General features: G+C 40.6%; 1 protein-coding gene across 11 annotated transcripts in view; it reads right to left on the reverse strand.

Moving 5' to 3' along the window:
• The window catches only part of inpp4b (inositol polyphosphate-4-phosphatase type II B), a 217,084-nt gene that overhangs the window by 36,905 nt on the left and 154,809 nt on the right, over window positions 1–25,370 (reverse strand). For all 11 annotated transcript variants that reach the window (XM_061718069.1, XM_061718074.1, XM_061718063.1 and 8 more), the window contains 5 exons: window positions 21,519–21,623; window positions 17,959–18,067; window positions 9,824–10,007; window positions 2,035–2,394; window positions 797–935 (listed from right to left, as the gene is read on the reverse strand). In XM_061718069.1, coding sequence (XP_061574053.1) covers window positions 797–935; window positions 2,035–2,394; window positions 9,824–10,007; window positions 17,959–18,067; window positions 21,519–21,623 — 897 coding nt within the window. The remainder of the gene's footprint in view (window positions 1–796; window positions 936–2,034; window positions 2,395–9,823; window positions 10,008–17,958; window positions 18,068–21,518; window positions 21,624–25,370) is intronic.

A 25,370-nucleotide genomic window follows, 5' to 3' on the forward strand; every position in this document is an offset into this window, starting at 1 on the left:
AAAAAATATACAATTTGTGATCTATGATAACTTCCGAAAAAAGAGGAAAATATTTCAAAATACTACACTACAACCTTTATTTCTTGCATCTCATTGATTTAATTCTTTTTTAAGTTATGTCTCTGTCTTTAATTTTTGCTTTTAAACTCTATTACTTTATAATTTTAGTTATGTTTTAAATCTTTTTATGTAAAGCACTTTGAATTGTCTTGTACACGAAATGAATGGAGAAGAATTTGGAGGCCTATCTCAACTCCCCCTCAAAACAACAAAACAAATCAGCTTTATTGCGTCTGGTTTCATGCAAATATAAACAAATATGTTTACTGTAGATTTGGGGGAATGAGTCCTTAAATGTCTTTTATTTCATAGGGGTGTACAGTAAAGAGATTTAGTGTTTTGATATGTGTAGAGTAGAATAGTCTTGGTGCAGCTTGGTTGGGATTCATTTAAAGTGGGGTCTAAAATTTTCATTAAAAATGTATGAGATCCCCCCCCCCCATAATGACTGGTATGAGTTATTACCTTCTTCTCTGGTTGCAGACAGGATTCGTAATTTAAAACGTGCATGTGTTAGTGAGAGAAAATAATACACACGAATCGCTTCATTCCTTAAACTACAATCACAAATCAAAGTTACTGTGTTGCCAAGTGATTTGAAAATTTAAATCCAAACCAGCCAGCACAATTATTTATTATTATAGTTATTCGCCCAACCAAAATGTACCCTTCCCTGATAAAATAATATGACTCACAAAATTTAACATTAAGCGAAATAATGCAAAAATCTGTTTACCAGGATTGTGCGAAGTGATGACGTCAGCGAGCTGCTGCACAGGGACCTGCTCATGCTTGCTGTTGTCTTCTTCTTGGAGTTTATCCACCATGGCGATCACACAGTTGAGACATTTGGCCACATTTGCCCACAACCTGTCCTGAGAAGTGCAAACACACAACCGACAGTCAGGCCTGGACAAATAAATATATGAAAATGAAAGGAAAACCCATGAAACAATGCTCTGCAAAGTTCAAAACTGGTTTTGTGTCCAAAAGATCAAAAGAGAAATTTCCGTTTGGATTACCCTCAAAGCTTTTCATTGTTCATTGTCTTGTTTTTCTTTTTGTGAGCTCCAACTGTTCACCGGTGTATGGACACTCTTATTTCAGTGTGTGTGTAAGACTGGACTGCATTTTGGCATTCATCCGTTTTGAAAATACGACTTGAACCTGTTATAATGGTAAACAATATTTGGTTCCACATGGGTGTGCAGAAAACATGATGAGCTCCTGCTCCCAGTGTGGCAGATCCGTGTCTTCCCACAAAGATTCAATCATAGACAGTGACAAGAAAAGAGGCAGGTTGGCTTAGGTTCAATGACAAGGATGCCACATTCTAATCCTCTGCAGTCAGACTGTCACGAAGGAATATTTAAACTCCTATGAAAAAAAAATGAAAGACTAATGTTTGGGATGCAAACTAATTTAGCATGTAATTGGAATGTTTTTCCAAAGCAATGGTGGATCTATAAAAAAAAGCTTGATCATTTCTTTATCTGTGCTCTTATGTGAAAAATATCAATAAAACTAACAGTTTGAAACCAGTGAAAGGAGACACTTTAAAATCAGAGGTGTAGGAAAATATTCACATTCCTGACTTGAGTGGCGAATACTGTGCTGTAAAGTGTTGATGTGATTGTTCTGCCACGATATCATTAGATATCAATCCTGCTGCATTATATAAAAGGATGAGTTTATTATTGAAATTGATTGAGGTGAGGCTTATTTTCAACCTGTTATTCAACTGCCAGAGGTAATTGTTTCCATTATGGTTTAATCTCTTGAAACAAATTTCTCCATTCATCAGTTCATTGTAAAATAGTGGCAAATGTGATCTAATCAATAACTTTCTTCTGTTTGTTGACTGATCAAAAACATTATACAGGTTTTTAATGCTTAAAACCGTTCTTAAATGTAGTAGATAAAGTTTCAAGCCCCTTAGTACTTAATCACTTGATTAAAAATAGCCATAATTACCCATTCCTCCTCATCGTACTCTTTATGGTGCGGTATGGAGTCTTGCTTTTTCATTGACATAAGCCTTGCTTCCCCTCCCGTCGTGAGCTGCGACGGTTCCACGTTGTTACACACCACTGTGCTCTCTGTGACTGGAGTTGGAGGACTGTGGCCTGGAAGCCTCTGCACAGGGCTGTGGCCTGGAAATCCCTGGACCGGGCTCTGGTTCTGATCAGTGCCCTGGCTGATGTTGCCGGGATGATGGGCCTGCACTGGGTTGTGCTTCTGGCTCTTAGAAACGTATCCCGGCTGCGCGGCGTGCAGCGCTAGCAATGCACTCTTGACCAATTCGTCCTTAAGTGTGTGAACAAATTGTTCTGTCTGTAGGAAAACAAGAGAGGTAGAGATTGAAAAAGAGACACAAAAGAAAGTGGAGAAAAAGCAGAAGAGACAGAGGAAGTTTCATAGATAGTGAAGGGTTATCACACTGTACAGGTACAACAGACTGGAGAAAATACCAGGGGGACTATTTACAGAAGTGAAAAGAAACGAGGAAAATGAACACTCTACTTCGCCACAAAGAAGCTGCTCTCCATTACTGCGGCCCAGCCAGTGAGGAGAATAACAGCAACAAACAACAAACAATTCAATTACTCCTCCACCAGCCTTCCTCTCCGAGGAGCCCACCCCCTTTGATCTCAAATTCACCGGCTACTATGAGTTGATGATGATTCTGGTACCAAGGTGCTTCACGCTTGCTGTTTCCACTGTATAACAAACGATAAGGGCTCACAAGAGTAATTGAGTTACCACTGCAATAAGCAATTCTATCAACACAGAAAATGCAGCCAAACAAAACGGGTGAGCCGTTCCGTTAAAAGAGGCCTGCAATATCGTTGCATTCGTATATATTTGCCACACAAACACAGTTTCTCTGCTCCAACGCCTCTGATGTGAACTGAGCCCATTGAAGCTGCCAGAAATCACGGAGATTGCTTTGTCAGCGTAGACGTAGATAACTGTGGTGATGGATCCCTGGCTCTCTGTCTAGATGTCATAATGAATTGATTCCAAACTTTATTTGGCCTATGACCAAAAGCATAACGAGACAGCACTGCGCCCCAATATCAGAAGAGGTCATCACCAAAATATTAAGTTTGCTGTTCAATCTGCAGCCTGCCTTCCTCCTTAATATAATAAATAATCTCAATGACTGTGTGACACCATGACAGGGTAAAGTTCTTCTCATATTTGACGTCACACAGTGTTGCAGCTGTATCACTGACTGTGAAAAGAAGATGTCATCTCATTCTAGAAGTTGACTCACACAGGGCCCTTGGTCACCACAGGCCCTAATGAGATTGTAGCGACTGTGCTTGTGGCCCTTTTGGCTGTGAGACCCCTCAGTGCCACAATATTATGGTCATTTTCACTTTTCTGTTTATGTCATTTGTATTTTTCTATTATACTTTCATTAAGAAAAAAGGGATGCTTTTCCATGGGATTTAAAGCTATTTTTCTTAAGATAAAGTGTACAGCTCCTCATCAGCTACAGATGTGGCATTTTTCTTCTAGGGTAACAGAACCACTTTAACTCCTTTGTGGTGACTTACATAGTTACTTGGAATCTGTTGCTTCCGACCAGACATCAAAAGAGGACTCTGGAACCTAACACTAGGAGGGCCATTAGTCTATATGGTATTTTCTTCTTTGACATTGGGGAATGTGCTGAAGAGCTGGCTGAGTTATTCAGTAAAATCTTTGACCTCCCTCTGTCTGCAAGCACTGTCCAAATCTGTCCTAAATCTGCCACCATTGTTCCCGTGTCAAAGAATGCACCCATCAGTAGCCCTAATGGCTTCGGACCAGTAGTACCCTGCGGTGATGAAGCGCTTTCAGAATCTAGTTTTAAGGCCTGTTGAGGCTCCACCACCACCACAACAGGGGCACACAGGTTAACAGAGGATTACAAAAACGTAACCCCCTTGACTACCCTGTGAGGTTATGGTTTGTAGACTTCAACCCTTAACTCAGATGACGGATTAAGCACTTCATAACCAAGGGGTCACAAAACTCATCACTCTTCCTCCCTGATGCTCAACAACGGAGCCCCACAGGGTTCTGTTTTGAGCCTTCGTTTGTTTTTCTCTTTACGTTTTCAACTGTACACATCATGACTTTGGTAGAAGTGATACAGAACAGCAACATAGCGGATAGAGTGCCATCTGTCTTTCATCTTCAAGGTTCCCCCTATACCCCGAACATACGCAATTCAGACTCTCCGAAGGGCAATACAAGCGAATGAAAGCTTGCGTTTCGAGACTTGCTTAAAGTTTTTATCTAAAAGCTATTACAATAATGAGCTCATGAAGAGTGTAACAGTGTAATTGCATCAACTGGAGCTCACACTCACAGCAATCCAATGGCAACCAGTGATCATAGTTTTTGCTCATGGATTTATTTTCAGAATTACTATTTATTTTTCCAACTAGCATGAAGTTTCAGTTTCTTGCAACTTTCTTCTGTAACTTGAGTGTGGACTTGCATGTCAGGAATAATTAATGTTATTAATTACTTGATTCAGGAATTGATTTGGTGTACACTCTTTTTTAAAACCGTATTAAAAAAAATCAATTCAACTCAGTTCTGGACACATGTATTGACCATTTCTTACCATTATTCACCTCTTATATTTGCTGTCCAACCACCAGTGTGTAAACACTGAAAGATTTTGTTCCAACTAGTTTTGAAATTACTTAATTAATAAAAAATAAAAATGTCTTTAATTATACTCATTTGTTACATCTGTTATTAGACTGCTTTTCATAATCAATACTGCTTAGACAATGAGATTGTAGACATAAAAGAGTCTACTGAGGGCATTATTCTTCTTACATTGCAGTGAAAGTCTGTCTCAGTTCTTAATAAAACACAATTACTGATCCATCTAAGCCTGATTTAACCGCCCTGCTCTTGATTGAGGGCATATTCAGGCTTTTTGCCAAAGTGTACGGGCCATTTGAGGTGTGTTTGTGCAGAGAAGCAGGCGATATATACACTTGAAACCCCTCTGCACGCAGTTCACATTAATTTTATTTGCCATGAATAAATCTAAATGAGTGTCATAACTCAAAGTCACTGATGTGACAACCTTAAATTGTATATTTGCCTGAGAACAAGCATTTGTGCAGTTTTTTCTATTCAGTGCAGCCAATCATATAAAAAGATGTAAACATGGTTTAAAACATAAAAATATCCAAGTAAATGCTAGAGATTCAAAAAGCAAATTATAATTCAAACTGAACTCTCCCTATGACTTGAGTTAAAATCCCAGAGAAAAGCCATTTTAAGCTGAGGTAATACTTGATTAAATTAGAGTACAAAGTGAAGTTTGCTAGCAATTTAATGATGTACTGCAGAATAAAATAACACAAATGAGCAAAAAGAAAAGGACTGAAACTTTGTTTTCTAACCAGTGCGAGGCAGTTCTTTCATATGCAAAATTATTCATCTTAGTAATTGTCCAACATCCATTTTAAAAGATGTGAAATGTGCAGAACCTTTTGAAAGAAAACCCTTTGGTTATCTTTACTCAGAGTACAGTATGTGCTGATGTGATCTTTAATGAACAGGAGTGAGTGTTTGAAAATGTCTAATCACTGCGACCGTGGAAATAAAGTGTTATATTTGATCTATAAAGGAGGAAATATCTATGAATCTATTCTCCCTGTGTTTTTACACTAATGACTGAGCTGGTTTAGAGTGTTAGAAAAAAGAACATTTCCACTTTTTGTAACTTCAGTGGAGCACTGCAGGGCGACACAACGGAGGAAGCCGGTCGGGTTCCAACAACAGTTTGCCGCGAGGACATTCACCTTTACGTTTACGAGCCCTGTGCACAATCTAATCCAACATAGACATGTACAGAAGATCAAACCCACAGTTTTTTTTTTTTTCCCAGGTAACAGATTAAAAAGGAACATATTACTTGTCCAAGGACACAGCTGGAGGGGGGGAGGATTGCCATTTCACCATGATTATCATCAGAGGGAAATTATTATTATAATCATCAACAGAACCATTATCATATAAAGAGAGGAACCTTCATATCTGCCATGTCCAGAGCTAATCAGAAGGTATCCGACAATGTTTTGAATGGATATACTCAATTAAGCCTCCAGACAGAACTATGAAAAGTCAGAAGTAGAGCTTGGAAATGGAGGAGTCAAATAAACAGCAGACTTTATCGGGAGCATTCAATTTTCTCTTGATTCTCTGAAGGAGTGACATACTACAGTTATTGAGGAAGCCTGTCCATCCAATCAGTGTTTTTTTTTCTTCATGTTTGTGGCTTAAAGGCAGAGGGTTCATTTTGCAGGTGTGCAAATAACAGTATTATGTTCAGGATCAATTATTTGAGGACTTTAGTTGCACCTAATTTTTTAAGCCAGACAGTCATGAAAATAGAATGAAATGAATGAATGAATGAATGAAAGCTCAAGAAATAGTGACTAATGAAGAGGTAATTTGGAAAAAAAAGACTATATATAAGACTATAATATGGACATTGAGTTGGCACATGAAAGAACTTAAAGGTAGAAAACACTGCAAAATAACACAAAATATACATGTTGTATGTTGCAAATGCAGTAATCTCTACAACACTCACAACAAGCCACAAAACAGTGATGATTACTCTCTTATTGCAATGCAAACCAGAAAAAGATAACTTAACATTAATATACATCCAAAGGAATCTAAAGATTTTGTTCAGAGTGTTTGAGGAAGGCAAGAATAGGAGAAAATAATTTGCAGCAGGAGAAGCAGGAACACTCCTATCTATGGAATCAATGATATCCTGATTTAAGACTGCTGCTGTTGGATGACCCCGAGGGAGCTCTGCAGTACAAAAAGTAGCATTCAGTGAATAGTCTATAAAAAAAAGATTGATACAGCTGATAATTCAGACATTTGTTTGTTGACTACTGTTCTGAAACCTCAACGAATGACATGTTTTATTGCCATCTTGCTCCTTAGAAACCCGAAATTATGAGCTAATGGTAGGAACAGCATGAGAACAAAACTGAAACTATGAACCTTCTTTGTCATTTTAGCCTAAATGAGACTCTAATTTACACAGATTTCAAAATCATCATCATACAGTTTGTAACTTTAAGGATAATCCTTAAGCAGAAATGCAATATAATCTTCATAACATAAAGTAATATAATATTCATGTTTATTAGTCGGGAAAGAGGCATCACAGTGTTAACCAAATCTTACAGCGAGCATTTGTTGATAACTACGGGTGCCTCTTGAAATGTTATGCCATGTTACATTGCACCATTTCTACAGAAGCTTTAAAGTGACAAACCAAGCACTGGCTCCAGTGGGGGCCTCTGCATTTGTCACAGCTTACATTACTTCTTGTAAATGCTTTGCAAGGTAGGAGGAAGTTGGGAGTGTGTAATCAGCTGATTGCAATCTGCAGCTTTGCCACACAATATGTCTTAATCCTATACAGTTCTTGATGAAGAGTTTGAAGAACATCTGAAAGAAAAAATCTCAACAAATCGAGGAGAATCAGGGTCATGTTCAGTACAGACTTATTAGGGCCCGAGCACTTACAGTGCGAAGGCCCTATTGTGTCCGTAGGAATTTTTTCTTATTCTTTATTCTTTATCCTTCTGACAAAAGGAGGACCTTTTTGCCCCCCTAACCGTGTCCCAAAAGTCACCAAATTTTGCACACAAGCCAGGCCTGGCAAAAAATGTGATATTTAATGGTTTGCATTAATGGGCGTGGCCTAATGGCTCAACAGCGCCCCCTAGAAAACTTTGTGCCTCAAGCCCCACAACACAGTTTGACGTACATGCACGAAAATCGGTACACACCTGTATCATGTCGCAACTTAAAGAAAAGTCTCTTGGCGCCATGGCCGAAACTGAACAAGAAGTCGGCCATTTTGAATTAATCGTGTAATTTTGGCGCAATTTATGCCATTCCTTCGGCAGTTAATACGGCCCGAACCGTAACCTGCACCCAGGTGTGTTATACATCAAAATGTGCGTCTCCATCCTGCGACAACACGCATTACTTTTCTCTTTCAAAAGTGTTACCGTGGCGACGCTAGACGCCAAAAAGCGCACCCACCCTTCATCTGATTGGTCCAGACAGAAAAAATGTTGTGCCTCAAGCCCCACAATACGGTTTGACGTACATACACGAAAATCGCTACACACCTGTCTCATGTCGCAACTTAAAAAAAAGTCTCTTGGCGCCATGGCCGAAACCGAACAGGAAGTCGGCCATTTTGAGCATTTTGAATTAATCGCGTAATTTTGGCAGAATTTATGCCATTCCTTCGGCAGTTAATACGGCCCGAACCGTAACCTGCACCTAGGTGTGTTATACATCAAAATATGCGTCTCGATCCTGCGACTACGCGCATTACTTTTCTCTTTCAAAAGCGTTACCGTGGCGACGCTAGATTTATCTAATTTATCTTGCAACCACAGCAGCTGCCACCGGCTGACTATTAGAGAGAATACAGTTTTAAGACATTTCTGCACTAGTTTTAATTCTTACGCCGTGGTTACCACTGTAGTTGCTGTGGGAAGCGTGCATGTCCTCCACATGCCCAGTGATCCAGCTTATCCAACGATCCAAAAACATACAAATTTAGTTATTCTTAATTGACTTCAGCAAAGAACACGAGTGTGGTTAGCTGCTTGTCCTAGTGCTTATTAACTATGTGACCCTGTGATAAGCTGGAGATCTATCCAGGGTGCGCCCCAACTCATATCCAATGACAGCTGGGATGGCCTCCAGCCCCAACACAACACAGATGGGATAAAGTACATTAAAAGATGGAGGGATGGTCAAATCCTGTCCTTGAAAAATTACACAGGTGTGTCATGTGAAAAAAAAATGTGTTGTTTTATAATGAAGACTTTGGGGACTAGAAAGAAAGATGACACTGGATCGTTGTCTTTGACAAAGACACTTTCACACTTCTGTCTTCCTCAGCCCTGCACATGCACGAACACACAGAGCTTGAGATTTTAATCAGTGAGCAGCCCTGCTTGGGCTGACCAGGCCAGGGGTTTACTTGGCCAACGTGTGCGTGTCTAATCAAGGATGAGAGGAAGTGGTGACAGAGCGAATGTACCAATTAAGCAGGCTGATTGGGCTCTATTCCACTGTGGCAAAAACAATCTCTCCCACAACAGATTGCAATCTGACAGCACCAGATGTAATTCATTAATTATACTGATAAAAAACGCCTCAACTCCATAAACCTCCATGCTGTTATACATGTTTGTTAGTTTGCTGTTTGTATGATGGATTTTTCCCCCCTGAAACTGTCTGTTTAGCCTGCACATGTGCGTAGCTGTCTCAAAGCAACAGAAGGATTTTAAAAGTTATTCTGAGAATTTCTGGACAGTTTTTGCTTGTGATGATAAAACTAGTGGGCAGATATAACTGTAGCTGGTACAAAGTCAATTTTAGGTGTGGTGGGAGGATCTGTGGTGTTGTGGTTAGCATTTGCCATCAAACCAACCACAGTGATCCTCATTTTTCTCAGTAGCTACCCACTTAAAGTATTGCTTATGAGCCGAATACATACTATCGTTTAGGTTTGAGTTCATTTATGTTCACAAGTTGAGGCTCTCCTGTCTGAGGTACTATGCTTTGATGTTGATGATAAATCCGTGGTTTGAGTCATGCTGCAGGTTCATGCAGAGAAGAATGAAGGGGTAGTTAGGATGCGAGTGAACAAAGATGAAAGGTGTACTTGCTGCCTCACCTTTTCAGAAAGGCTTTTGAGAGCATCTCTTAATCCAGAGGAGGAGTGCTCTTGGGCAGCCTGAAGGAGCTGGTCAGCTAAGCTTGTGATGAAGGGCTGGAGGACACTCATGAGGCTGAGGACCTCCTGAGCTTTGGCTGTGTGTTCAGGGGAATAGTAGATGCACTGGTAGGCAGTGCTGAAGCTGTGGTGGAGAAAAACAAGCAGAAAACAAAACAACAACAATGCATCAGCAACAACACATCATTTCAGATTTTAAAAAGACTACACTTTAATGTATCTACTTAGACAAGACTTTATGAAAGTGGCCCAAATCTAATTGAAAAGACGTCTGCCACACTTTAAGTGTCAGAGGACAGGAACTCAAACTTAGTTTATAACACAAATGCGTTGAGCTCAAATTTGATTAACATTAATTTATCAATTTGGATTTCAAACCATGCAGATGTTCCTCTTCTGGTTAGAGGCAACCATGCACGGATTCTCAAACAAAGACTGCTGTTGCTGAAACTTTATAGTACCATGTGATACTCATTTGAAAATTCAAAGGGCATTTAAAAAAAAAAAATTGTTGATTATTCAATTATTTCTAGTCATGTTATCAAAACAATGACTATGTATTTGGCCGCTGAGCCATCTCCGACTTAGCATACTAAATAACTAGCTGCGGTCTATCCAGTCTGATAATACCAGTTTCTGCCATGTGTGGCGGTAGCGAGCAACATGGCCTCAATACAACATGACGTCACGAAGAAGTTGCAGTTTGTAGCGTACTTGGACTTGTTGTCAGTCATGTAAGTACTGCCCCCAAGTTACAATTCCAGGATAGGTAAAGAGGAACATCAAGGATGGGTGAAGCTCTCGGGAAGAGAACTTGGCACCATCATGACCACCAGGGAAAAGTCTAATTTTTAAGCGAAAAAAGAGCAGATAAAAAAAGAGAGCTAAAGCCGGAGTAAAGATCCCTCATTGGACATAGCTCATGGACAGCAAAAAAAGAACTTTGATGCAGAACTTGCAACATTTCTTTTAGACTGGTCAGTAACCTGTTGCTGAACTTTGTTTTGCTAAATGTTTCTAAGTCTAGTTACTGTGGCACTAATTCTAAATTGTTAACGACATGATGTTATTACATTTTGTCAAAATTATGTTCATCTGTAAATGTTAATTTAATAATTGGTCCTCCTAAGAGTATTCATTTTGCCCCACAGTTGTCAGACTTTAATCACATTACTTCAATGTAATCCAGCTGGGCGCTGTTATCTAAAAGCTCGACTTACTCTATCCTCATGTATCACAGGGCTAGTTACCGTCTCAGGGTAAAATAATAATAATACAAACAGCTCATTCAAGTTTCTTTAAACATTAGAGTCCAAGGGGTCAGTAGTAATGTCTTCAGGACACTCAGCCTGAACTGTCAAATTGAACTTGCACTTCAGTTTCAACTCATTTTCATTTTATGAATAATTAACTCTCTTTTTCCATACTAGGCAGACAATGAATTGCTGACATTAAAAAAAAACAAAACAAAAGAAAAAAGCCTTTTTTTCAGGTTCCCAAATTCAGCTCTCATTTCAGTGATACTCTGTGAGTTTCTGCTGATTTCCCTTGATCTGATGTAGCATCAAGAAGTTGTCCGTAATCCCCTCCCAGGTAGTTTAGAAAGCGCTTTACAAGCCTCAGTGTAGGTTAGCTCCCAGAGGCCAATCCAATGGTACAACCACCACAAGAGAGGGAGGAACATGCAGAGAGCTGGCATCAGTCGTTTTGCAGTGCTTCTTCGGAAGCCACCCTGTGCGGAAGAGCACTAAGTGATGTGTCAATATGTATGAAAATCTGAAGGCCTTGAAATATTAGCTGTAGTGGATGCTAAACCACTGACTATGTCTCTGGCGGGCTAATTTTAAAATCTTGGCCTTATCATTACAACTAATGAGCCCCCTGGAGGAATACCACCCACAAGCTTGAAGCTAATCAAAGGAATCACAAAGTGAAAGTGAGACATAGGGCAAACACGGTAAAGTACACGGAAGACCACCATTTCCACTAGCTAACTTATTCTTTAACCATACTTGCAAATGGTGTGATTTCCACCACAGAATAAATGATCCACTGCTACAAAGTGCTATAAGGCCTGTAGGATCCTTTCAACCTCAGTGAGTTTTCATTCAACTAATGATATCTTGAACAACTACGGTGGAAAAGTCCTACAGGACTGCAACAATACAGCTACTCCAAAAGATGTGAAGAAAAAAAACTACTGGAAGACAGGACCATTGCTCCGGCAACTCAGATTCAATAACAGCTCTGTTGACTCATAAGTACAAATCCAATCCCATTAGGGGGCCTATGCAGGCAGTAATGAATGTTGGGACCCGCTACATAATGCTGGAGGACAGAATTGATCCCCCTGAAGGCTGGCTTTGGCAAAGAACTTTAATTGCCTCATGAGCATTGTTGTCAGTCCAAACAGGTACACGACCACGGAAAACCATGCAAAGGTAAACGACATGAAGCAGTGAATGCAAATTTTGTAAGAGGCCAAAGGTGACACAGAGGATTTTCATTTCAAGCCTCAGGTATGTTTTCCATCCACAGTGCATCTCTGGAACATTATGTGTCAAGTTTTTCTCTTTCATTTCTCTTTTCTTTTTTATGATGTCAAGCAAGCAAAAAGCGGCACAATCCAGAGCAGGAACCCTCCACCCTGCTCCTTTTTCAAAGCTGAAAGCATTTATCTTTTGTTCAGCATGTGACCGGGTGGAAGGATTGAACCCTGGGGGAAACGTTTGTTTGTGGTGTCACTGGATTTAGATCTAAGGTTGGTAGGATTTCAATTCAAGCCGACTCAGAGCAAACCTGAACCTCCATCTTCCCAAATCCTTGAGTTTTACTTGAATTAACATATGACTTTCCATTTACTGAGAGCATAACTCACGAGCTAGTTTTTCCTGACTGTCCCAAGTGTATTTGTTCAACTATGCCATCTTAAACGATCACACAGGCAATGGGAAATGACTTTGATAAGAAGAGACAAGGTTAGATGATCCACAAAACAACATTAATGGATGTGAGGGGAATTAGTTAACACTTAATGCATAAAACATTATGTTAATATATTAACTGAACTTAACATAGATGTAGATCTGTTTGTCCGGATATTATCTACATTTTTATTCTGCATGCCATGCCATCTGAGTATATCCGCAAATTTTAAAGACTCATTGGTTGCTTTTCAATATGAATTTCTTCTTTTTGTATTTAAAACACATGCAAATGAAGCACATGTTCTGTTTCCGTAAATTTGAAATGGTCAGTCTCATTTCAAATGGAGTTTTTGAGCATCACTGGCTTACAAGTCAGTGACACTCACATCTGCCTATCTATAATCCTGCAACATCATTGGAGGGATTTTTAAATAAACTCAGAAATAGTAGTTTCAGTTGAGGATCTGAACTTGAAGGAAGAGTAAATGAAAGAGGCTCAATGTACATCAATTATGTAATTGGATTTATTATCTTTACCGACCACCTTCTGGTTCTGGTTCACTTTTGCAGTGAAGATGCACTTGGCAAACGTCTCTACACTTGAAATTGATGAGTTTGATGAGCACTGATGAGAATTAAATTTCCCCACCTAGGAGATTCTTACATTTTATGGATCCTTTTTCTAAATAAACGCTATTTATAACAAATATGCAAACAGTTACTCCTGTCTTCATCTCACATATGTGAAGGCGGTTCATTAACTGGAGAAAACCACTCCAAAGTCATCCGTTGGTGTGTAAACCATTAATCCGCTGTGTTCAGTTTAGCATCTATCCTGTCTATCTTGTAAATAGATAGATTTTCCAGAACACTTTAGACATAAGAACCATTCACCATTCACTGAACGCGGCTGTAACTTTCACTATGCAAAATATTAGACCTTAATATACAGGACTGTCTCAGAAAATTAGAACATTGTGATAAAGTTCTTTATTTTCTGTAATGCAATTAAAAAAACAAATATGTCATACATTCTGGATTCATTACAAATCAACTGAAATATTGCAAGCCTTTTATTATTTTAATATTGCTGATTATGGCTTACAGTTTAAGATTAAGATTCCCAGAATATATTTGAGTTTTCTTAAGCTGTAAGCCATGATCAGCAATATTAAAATAATAAAAGGCTTGCAATATTTCAGTTGATTTGTAATGAATCCAGAATGTATGACATATTTGTTTTTTTATATTCGAATTTTCTGAGACAGTCCTGTAATTCATACAACACACCACAGTTGTAAGAAAAAGAGATATTGAAACCCATTTTATGTGGCTGTAAACATTTCTGGACGTGTTCCTGTTTGCTTCATTTTTCAGCCTTGTAACATGATGACTGAGTTTAACCAGCTGAGATCAAGGTTGGCTGGACCATAGTTTGATTTACAGCACTCCATCTTAATGTGTCTCTAAAGTGACACTCCGAGGGACTCTGTCGCCTCACATCAATACATGATTGTTAGGAGGGTGATACTTCCTGAGAGAATAGTTGCCAGACTCTGACACTGATAGCACATGATAATGGATTCATTGTAATCCCATCTCCCACCACCCCGAGTGCTCCACGTGCCTTCAGTCATTAAAATGCCAAAGGTGTGCTGCCACTCCCCCGGCGCAATATGCACAGCCTACTTGACACACTTTGCAGCTGAACTGTCATTTATTCATGAATTATGAATCATGAATTAATGAAGACAAATGTGGAGCAATACTTTGTCAGATTTATAAGTGAGAAGGAGGAAACTCCACACAAATAACTGATTACCAAACCAAGTGACATGTCAAGGTTGAAGTTTCTGCTTTTCTTAAACGATCAAGAGGAATGGGCTGGAATAGTAATGGCAGGGAGTCAAGCGATGGGCCTGGTGGCCTAATTGAGCCAGCACACAGTATCTTGCTCATTGCTAATTGATAGAGATGGGGAAATTAATGAAGAGTTTGTAGCCTACTGCTGATAGCCATCAGGAGCTTCATGCAGCTAAGTCAGGGGAGAGTCCTGCAGCACTTCAAGCGACTGCCAAAGTCCCTTTTGCAATTTTGATTGAAGCTCTGATGACGGTTCCTATAGCAGGCCACTGCTATAATGGGACAGCAAGAAAAAAATAAAAATAAAAATACAGTTTACTTTAGATACATACTGGACGATCTAATTTCCAACCAAACATTTATTTTATTTAAATCTGTCAATCCCCATCGGCTGTTGAGTCACTCCACTGGGCACCGACCCATTCTCAGAAAAACAGCCAAGGCTTTCCTTAACGATTCCGACATTTACAGACCCTCATCTGTGACCAAAGAAGCCTCAAGGCTGCTGCCAGGATCTTTCTCCTTCATCCGCAGAACCTGGAGCAGGTTGACTCCAGAGCAGGCAGAAGAACTAACAAGCTGCTGCCCATCAGCACGGCGTCCCAGTCGCTGCCAACCGCCTCTTCCCCCGCTCACATACAGTAGTAGGCCTGAGAGGAAGTTATTTTTTTGAACGGCAGGCTTCTAGTTACACTAAATCTGAACATTAGCCCCAAGAGACGCTATTAAATTTGTGGGGTGTTTTTTTTTTTATTCTATTTTTTTTTTTTTTTAAACACTCTTGGCTGCAGAAATGTGTCATTTTTGCATTTCTGCTTGACCAGGAGGCCTTGCGAAATGACAGAAGCTGCTTTCTCTCTGTTTCGGCAGGCAGGATTCAAAGACACATGTTGAAAGTAGTTTTGATGTACAAACTTCAGCACCAGCTAACTAGAACAGACCTTACGAAGGTGGATCGGTCTGAAAACGTGCATCTTTGCGTCCCAAGCGGAAGAACTTAAAACGTCATGCAGATACATCGTTACGCCAGTGGGGAAATCAAGTCATGCTCAGGTCCTATAACACCTGTCTCCAGGATTAGACCACCTCAGCAAATCCACAGAAAATCAGTATAGGGTTCAATTAGAAATAGATTAAATATCTGGCAACTTTTAAAAACAGACATATAAGAGGTGGTGCATGCACTAATGAAAAAGAAATGCCTTTTCCCCATGTGTTTACAGGGTTTCTTATTGAATACTGAGTGTAGCCATTGATTAAATTCTTCACTTGTCCATCCCAAGAGAAAAGACACATTGCATACCCTCCTACATGCCTCGTTTGGTCAATGCTGATTTTTAATGCGTCTGAAAAAACAAAAAAACAAGAAAAACAACCTCCCTCTCTTTGTTCTGGTGTCTGTGGAACAAAGACAAATGGCTTTTTTATTGCCCCCTTGATAGCACCTCCATGTCCAGGTTTTCCCTTTATTTCCATGCTCAGTCCTTTTCCATCTTGTCTTTGATAAATTAATATCACATTGAATGGCCAAGTCTCACATGTTGCCGATCATTCCCTTTTAAATCAAATGCGATTCTGAGAGGCGAAGGGGTATGCCGAGAGAGGTATAATGAGCGTGTGCACATAATTCTTTGCTCTCCTGAAATAGGCTTGACTTGCAGCACAATTAAGGGACTCTAACCTGAACACATCTACAGTGCTTCACACTGACACACACTCAAAGCCTCAGCAGGCTCCTTTTTGGCCAAATATCTGGCCAGCTGTCTAGAGCATGCTTCAAAAAAAGCAAATTAAACCATGTCCTTCTCTTTACCTTTCAAGCCTACAGCGAGGCATAGAGCTCAATTTTGGAGACATAGTTGCTTCATCGAGTTCAGCCGTTGATGGTGGTGTCATCGGGCGAAGGGCAGGACATATGGTGGATCCTCACGCTTTTGAAGCCATTCTTAAACCCGTGCCTTAGGACATTACAGACTAGGTAATCATGCCTCATCATTAAAATTAAATCAGAGTCTGACTTTGTTCCCGTTTCTGACGGACAAATGATTGCATCCCTGGTCAAACGTGAACTGGAAAAGGCAGGACTCGGGCCATAGTCAGTTAGCCAGGTGGAAAATTGGAAAATTCAAGCTGCAGCGACTCAGTAGTCGAGTATGAAACAATAGCTCAAACTCACTGCAGAATTGCTTGCGAAGTATAAGTTCTTACTTAAAGCAAATAATTCATTTCAGTGTCTTCTCAAAAATACGCTAATCTGTTCATTGTAGTGGGTATAACTGACCAGCTTCAGCAGATTCACTTGTTAACTCTACTGTTAAAAATCTTTTCTTTATTTTCATTATCAGCACAAGCCTCCAACTATTTTCCCATCGGTTTTCCCCATTTTATTACCCATACATCAACCCTGCTCGCCCCTTCTTTCAGGCGCTACAGACTCTGTAACTAATTAGATCTGGCATGGTTTGTAATGTCGTTGCAATCTATGGGAAGCCGAGGGGTCAGAATCACCATGAACAGAGCTCCAGCGGCACTCAACACCATCCTGCATTCGTAGCGAAAATGGATCAAACTCTGCAGGATAATGCTGATCTCAGGTTTAGGAAAGCCATTGATATATCGGTTCTCTGCGAACTTCCAGTTGCTGCAGGTGATATAATGGCGTAGGCCCCTTTGATCCAGCAAGTGGATATAAAGTCACCTGTTATTGAAAACAACCGTCAAAAAGTTTAAATAATAGTCTGAAATAATAGATTTTTTTCTTTTTTATGGAATGTAGCTTTCAGTGTGAAAGGACCTTCTCCTTGAAAATATTTGAGGTAATGATTCATCAGTGAGCGTAGACCTTGCAGAAATTTCGTAGAATGAGTGGTCAGGGTTGTGCACTAATTTCATTAACTCAGCTCAGGAAATTTCAGCATTCAACAGTGACCTGCTAGATTTATGGAGCGTCCCTGAAGTGGGAAAAATCAAGTTGAGATGGCGGAAAAATGGTTGCTGGTGAAAAGAACAGGTGGGGGAGAGCTCCACCAACCTTTCCCATTACGCCCGTTGCCTCCAGTCAAATTGAGCTGTCAGAGGCAACGGGGCCCGGGGCTAATTTCAAACACCCAGTAAGTAACTGTCTCAGACCTACAAATCAAGTGCACGCGCCAGGGAAAAATTCATCCGTCACTAGTAATTATTCTTTGTCAATACAAATCTGTTTGGTCAGCATGTGTCCTCTATTAAATTAAGTGTGCTAGTGCTAAAGTTTGAGCCTTCATAGTGGAAACGTTTGTTTTGTACCTCTTCTTTTCTGCTTCATATCTGCTTAGGAGACGCTGCAGGCCGCCACACTTGAAGCCCTGGAAGTGAGCTGCTGGAGCACCGACCGTGATGATGTCATAGAGGGCGTCTGCAAATATAGAGAGAGAGAGAGAGAGAGAGAGAGAGAGAGAGAAAACAATAGTTTTTAGTATTTATAATACAAGCTCTTGGAAAGCTGACAGCACCTTGAGGTGATAGTGATGCGATTCCCAAAAATTTAATTTTTTTTAAAAATTATTATTATTTACAGAGAAGCCAATTTCAAGTCAAAGCTGTACAAAAACTATGGGGATGTACTAATAATTTAAGAATTCAAATAAATGGAGCCGCTTCAGGGCTTTAGTTCAAATCGAAATGTGAAGTTCTGAGATGTGCTCATGTGAAGCGTTAAGGCTGAATTATGCTTCTGCGTCAAAATGGCGCCGTGCCTACGGCGTGTGGTTTGGGTCGACGCAGAACACACGCCGTCACCTGCGCCGTCACTGACGTGCACCTCCCGAAAATTGTAACTACGCGTCGAGGAGACGCAGACCACACGCAGACCGAGAGCGCTGTGATTGGTTCGCTTGGGAGCAACCAATTGTGTTTTTGATTGTTATTTTATTCTGCATGTAAAGCACCATGTGTTGCAATTATATTGTATGATTTGGTGCTAAATAATAATAATAATAAATAAAGTTTGAGTTTGGGTTTGAGCAACACATTTCCGGGTTTCCGGTTTGAAGCAGTCGTGAACTTTCAGGGCTCTTTTCTTCGTTTATGTGTGATTTTTTTTATTTTGTTTTTTTGCACAATTGTTGTCCTTATCTCTTTGATTCACTGTGACTGGAAAAAGTCGGATAAACCATTCAGAAAAAGATCGCTAAATAGCGGTGTGACGCAGAAGCATAATTCAGCCTTTACCTTCCATTAAATATGCACCGTGACATTATTTCCCTACTTGCTTGGTAATCATGGTAATGCTATTCCTCTCTCCGAGCCACACCGTTTAACCAGAAGGACAGCTATCACTCAGTACGTTTACATGCACTAACAGAAAGTCGAATTGTTGCCTTAATCCAACTGATATCAAATTTTTAAAAGCCATGTATACACATTTGCTGGGCTGTAGTCAAACCGAACTGAAGCTCTTGAGATCAAGGCAGATAATGCGGACCTAATCTGAGTTATTCCGTCATGGATACGCAATCCACGCTTAGCCGAGCTGGCGACTGCCCTGGGACTCCCCCTTCCTGACGACACCACGACAGCCAGAATATCGACACAGTAGGAGAAGATTAAGACGAACAATAAAGAACTAACTGTAAGAACGGCAACGCAAAAGTGTGTGTGGCGCCGACTAGCATCGCAGAGTCGAACACACCTCACCCAATAATTGATTGTCTTCTCACACATGTATACTTGGATTTCACAGAATCTCCAGTTTAATCCTTAGCTAAATTGTTGCCAATAGCTTGATTTAGATGTACAAGTAACCACACTGACTGTGGTTCACTCAGATTTTGACTTTAGCTTTTAAATGTAAATAAACCCTTCAAAGTTGGTGAGGCAAGGACAAGAGGTGCTTAAAAGAAGCTTTGTTTGGAATGAGCGATAGATTAAGCTGATAATTAAATCAAGAAACAATGAGGCAGGAAAGTGTTCGTGTGCGGTGGCGGTGCTGGGCAACAAATGAAAGCCTTTGAGAAACTAGCAATCCACGGCTCTGCATGCACAAAAAAACACTGCTGAAAAAATGTTGGATAACACCTACAAGTCTCGTCACTTGAGTATAAATGACAGGGCCGCCACGGACCAGTAGATGCTGGGGCTGCGTCACTTCAGTGCCCACCGTTTCTTTCATTAACTGTTCCGGTTACGGGTTCCAAAGCTGCTCGACTGCCACAAGTTTGGCCCCTGGAGTTTTCAGGTTCCTGCTCTCTCTTAATTGGTTCTCCCACAGCAGGAGCACACACAAAAACAATTGTGGCGTTCAGAACATCAAGCACGATGACTGATTTGAGCCCGATGAAGCCGCTCTTCCTCTCACACCGTCTTTTCCTCCCCAATAACTAAACAACAGAACGAGGAGTTGGAGAAATGAGAGGACGAGACCGATCGTGGCAGTGAAAATGAGTGGTAATCATTCACACTTGACCAGCGGCAATCCTTTTTAACGAAACAAAACACCCTGCTGAACAATGCTTTCAGTTTATCTTTGCCTAGCCGCGCTTTTTTCCCCAGACTGTAAATATTTTACAGCTGTCTATTTGGAGTTAGGGGGAAATCCATTCATGCCAAAAAAATAAATGAATTCTGCTCAGAATTTGAAATATTATATTTTCCCTCAATGAAGTTTTTCGGAAGATCAATAGACAAAAAGAAAATACATAGTGAAGCATCACTATATAGATCTCAAAGGAAAACCCGATGAAATGCGAATTTTAAGAAAATCAGATTGGAAAACAGAGCAGCTGATATTGATCGGCAGCTGTTATGGACTGGGTTCTGTTGCTTAACCTTATAAATGATTGCAGTGATTTAAGTTTTTGTTGTTTGTCCTAATAAAGCAAAATAGTGACAAAGCTGCTTGGTCGTAGTGATGCTCAGAAGAATGGTTTTATTACAATATTCTCTCTCGCTCTCTCTCTCATATGATGTCGGCTTGACACATCAGCAAAGGATCTGTTGTGACCTAGAAGAAGAAATCAGAAAGCGAATGTGTTTTCAAAAGTGTTTGCTTTTGCTGAAGGGGTGTGGATGCCAGACATATAACCACAATAAATGTTTCATGTTTTAAAGTGAATCCACGCTAGTGCGGATGCAACCTTGGAGAGAGGGTGCATATCTCAGGAGCTGATTATATACAAACATCCGTTCAGTTTCAGTGCCACTGTCTGACAGTGAGTTAAGTGAGTGAATTTGGCCCACAGAGGTTAATTATCTGAGTGTCGTTCAATCAATTGACAAACTCCTCCAAGGTTTGTTGTAATATGGTTATTCCCATTTTCTGCACAGTGACACTTCAACAGAGTTGTTAGACTGTGTGATGATTTGACTTATTTACTCTGGCATCCCCGAGGTCCTCGCTGAAAGAATGACAGTTAATCCCAGTGTTTTCCTGCCTTCATCTTCCCATCAATCACTCAGCGTTTAGTTGAAATGGAGCCCACTCGCAGACAGAGAGGCATCAATTGGCTGCTGTAATGCACAGACAATCCCAGGCCAATAAGAGTCTGCCGGAGGGGAGTGGTGGAGGACACAGTGTAGGTTTTCACGTCGGGAAAAACACAAAGGGCTTAATTAGCGCTTCTGTCTATTTTTTTTTTAATGCCAGGTTAGTCTACCTTTCACCCCGTGTGATGACCTAGAAACAGCCTGTCTAAGCCCTTTGAGTATTTGTGACAGATGGAGAAGTCGAGACAAAAAGAGACGAGAGCTTACGGAAAACAATCACACAAGTGGACGAGCAAACAGATCCAACATCTGGTCTGTACCAAGTTCCCCTTGAGCATGTGTCGAAGACATTATGAAGCCTGTACAAGTGATGGTGACAGTACCTGTTTTTTTGGGGCATGTCACCCTCATCCTCTGTGTGTGCAAGTTTATTGGGATGAACTCCAGAGACTTCTGGGCTTTGCAGCAGCTTGGCTTGAATGAACAACCTGCACAACAAAGACACAGGTCAAAAATAAAAGCATAGCTACCATGGAAAAGGTTAAAGAAACATGCCTGTGCTTGTGTCAAAAATAAAACATCCATTTGAAAGCTCTGTGTATCATATAAAGACACACTGTGCTGTAAGTATATGCAAGTTCTGACATAACTGCTTTAGATGGCTTATCTCTGTATCACTTCATATATTCACCTAGAAAGAGACAAAGATGCAGAGACAGACTGCGTCAGATAATAAATATGATTTGTGATCATCTGTTGACTTTGATTTACTGTTGAAATTACTGCTTCCGTACTGAGTGATACAAATATGCACGACAAAATGTCTGTCTGCGTGGTGCAGAGAGAACAGAAAGAAAGCCCCTGTGCATGGGAGGGGATTGTGTGGAGGGGGTCTCCAACTTCTGGTTCCTGAGCATGCACATTGAGGGGAAGCTGACCTGGAGCATCAACATCTGAACCATCATCAAAAAGGCACAGCGGAGGCTCAGCGGAGACTCAATTTTTTGAGAGTACTGAGAAATAACCACCTCATACAGAGACTGCTAGCGTCCTTCTACCAATGCTTTATACAGAGCATCCTTACACACTGCTTCTGCATTTGGTTTTTCCAGATGCACAGTGGCAGACAAGGAAGCCCCCCAGAGAGTTGTCACTACGGCCCAGAAGATCAGAGGTTTCCAATTCGGGTCCTCTGGAACACTTGTCTTGCATGTTTTAGATGCTACCCTGCTTTCAGCACACCGCGATAGAAGGAGATGTGTGACCAACAGATATTTACAGACATTGATGACAAGCTAATGATGACCATTAATTAGAATCAGGTGTGTTGATGCAAAGCAACATCTAAAACATTCAGGGCAGGGTGTCCCGAGGACCGGAATTGGAAACTCCTGCAGAAGATAACTGGCTACCTCCTTCATCCCTGGAGGACCTGCACAGTTCTTAGTGCCTCGGGGAGGCACAGCGCACCCTCAAGGAATCAATCCAACCCCGGAAATACACTTTTTAAGCTGTTACCTTCTGGCAGATGCTACAGGCGTTTAAAGACCAGAACAAATAGACTGATGAACAGTTTTTACCCAAGAGCCATAATTACACTAAACACTGTTTAATTGCATGAAAGGTGCAATGCGTTAAAAGTGCGAGAGCAGGACCATGTGCAATGTGAATGGTGCTGGTTTTGTGTTTACTATAAGATGTTTTAAGTATTTATCTATTTTGTATTTTTATTACACTATATTTTAATATCATTTCTTATACTTATGTTTTATTCTTCAAGTTATCTTTGTTGTTTTTTAACCTAATAGGGTCCGCCACCTTTCCATTTGGCTGTACTGGTTGCAGTGACTGTAAAGCTGTTCTGTTCTCCTCTGTTCTGCGTAGGGGTGGGCCACCCCCCCGTGGGTGATCTGACGGTATTAGATCGTGAAGGATTACAACGTGAAGATGATCTTTCAAACTGCAGTGATCGTATTGACGTCGTCAACCTGACCGACCAATCAAATGAATTACGGGCAGTGATGCGCTTTCCTACTCGCTTCCTTGTTTGTGTGTGTAGCGGTAGCGCGTGGAGAGCGATGGCTGAAAGCCAGAGTTGTTCGCAAAAAGAAAATTCCATATGGAATTAGTTTGGATTTTCAGCAAGTGAAAAAGCTCAAGCAAAAGTAATTTGCAGAGTGTGCACAGAAACCGTTTGCACGTTGGGTGGTAACTCAACGGATCTGTTTAATCCCCTGAAGAGGAAGCAGTATTGTAGCACCCCAAGCAGTATTGTATGCTGAGAGTCAAACAGCGAGGGGCCCGGCGGCGCTGCAGGCGGAGGCAGCAGCTAGCATGAGACCAAAACAGACAACATAAATACAGGCATTTGACAAAGGCACTCCATATGACGAGTCAAGCAAGCGATGGAAAGAGGTAAGCTGTTACCTTTTATCTCGCAAAAGATATGGTACCGTTGAAGACGGTAGAAAACGAGGGGTTCAAATGCCTGCTTAAAGTAGCTGACCCGCGGTACAAGTTGCTGAGCCGTAAATACTTTTCCAATTGTCTGTTTCTATTTTTTCAATTTAAGATCATGATAAAATCAAAATTGTGATTTTATTTTTTTAGAATCATGATATATATTTTTGCCACCCTTAGTTATGCTCTGCTCTTTTCTGTTTTAAATTAAAACAATTCAATTGAAAGCTGCAGTGCAGATTTAGCTGAACCTTTATAATACACCTTTTCCACCGAAACTGGTTCCAGGGCCAGTTCTGGGCCAGTGCTGAGTTTGGAACCGGGCTTTCTGTTTCCACTGACAAAGAAGTGGCCCCGGGCCAGAAAAAAACGGTTCCAAGGTAGCGCCAACTCTTTGCTGGGCTTACGTAAGCAGAGGGGGGAAGAGTTGTTAAGACAAACATCAATAGCATGACCGCGTGATGGCGACATTTTCAAATAAGCGAGGAATTGATATGGATGCAGCAAAGCAGCAGTGGTTTGTGGAGGAGACAACCTGTCTTTTAGCGATATGTTCCAGGGAGGGTGCTACGCGGATCAAGTACGTATTAGAGCAAATACGTTGTTGTCGTTTCAATTTTTGCGCCAATGCAAATGCAGCGGCGTAACTGATGTTTGCGGCGACGTAACTGAGGTCTGCAGCGGCGTAACTGATGTTTGCAGTGACGTAATGATGTGGCTCCCGTTAGCACCCGAGCTATGAAAAAACAAACCGGTTCTCAGCTGGTTCGCAAGTTGAACGAGTTGTGAACCAGAACCAGCACTGGCCCAGAACCAGCTCTGGAACTGGTTCGATGGAAAAGGAGTATAAGTGTGGGCAGGTTTATGACGTCACTGCTACATTATGTCCAATGTAAGAGTTTGCTCTTTAAGGAGGTGGTTAATCTCAAAAAACAACAAAATATATCACAGCCAATTAAGTGACAGTTTCAAAGCACTGAAATAGAGTTGGCCCAGGTCACTTAAGCAGAATCCCAAGAAAGGATCAAACCCTTTGTAACAGGGCAGGAGTTCATACATGAGCATCCAAGATCCGCTATTTGAAACACCCAAGATGGCTGCAGAATTACTAAAAACACCTTGGATGAACAAATTTTAACTACAAAACTGACAATATTTATTCACCAGAGTTCCTTCTCTGCTGTACAGCATTTGAATCTAGCAGAACCAGATTAATCCTTTGTATCGAAGAGGAAAATAATTTAAAAAGGCTGGCCATGCTAATTATAACATTATCTGGAATCAACAAAGCTCTCAACAACACAGAGGAGTGTGTTGGAACACTTTGACGTGGATATAATGGGAATCCAACAGCCAAGCATCTTGTTAGAGGACAACCTCTCTGTCTCCCAAGTCACAGCCTAACAATAATAGTTAGTTAACCACAGTGTACGCACAAAAGTAACCATTTTACAGAAGACATGCACTGTATCAGATTTAGCTTGATCTGAAGAATACATAGTAATTATAGATACAATAGCTAAATATCCAATTACTGTAAATCTTTTTTTTTTTGCAAAACAATCTGACACTTCTAACTGTTTATTCAAATAAGCCTGATTAACTTTTTAAAGATAAGGCTAATCTTTCAGGAACAATCAAGCAACAGAAGGAGTTTCAGAAGTACTGAAAAGTTTGCTTGTACAGATAATTTACTTTAAACAAAAGTACTTCGGATGACTTAAATGAACAGAGGGGGAACAAACATTTTAATATCACAAAGTGTGATAATCCAG

The sequence above is a fragment of the Cololabis saira genome, chromosome 1 (genome assembly GCF_033807715.1).
Source record: "Cololabis saira isolate AMF1-May2022 chromosome 1, fColSai1.1, whole genome shotgun sequence".
Taxonomy (NCBI): Eukaryota; Metazoa; Chordata; class Actinopteri; order Beloniformes; family Belonidae; genus Cololabis; species Cololabis saira.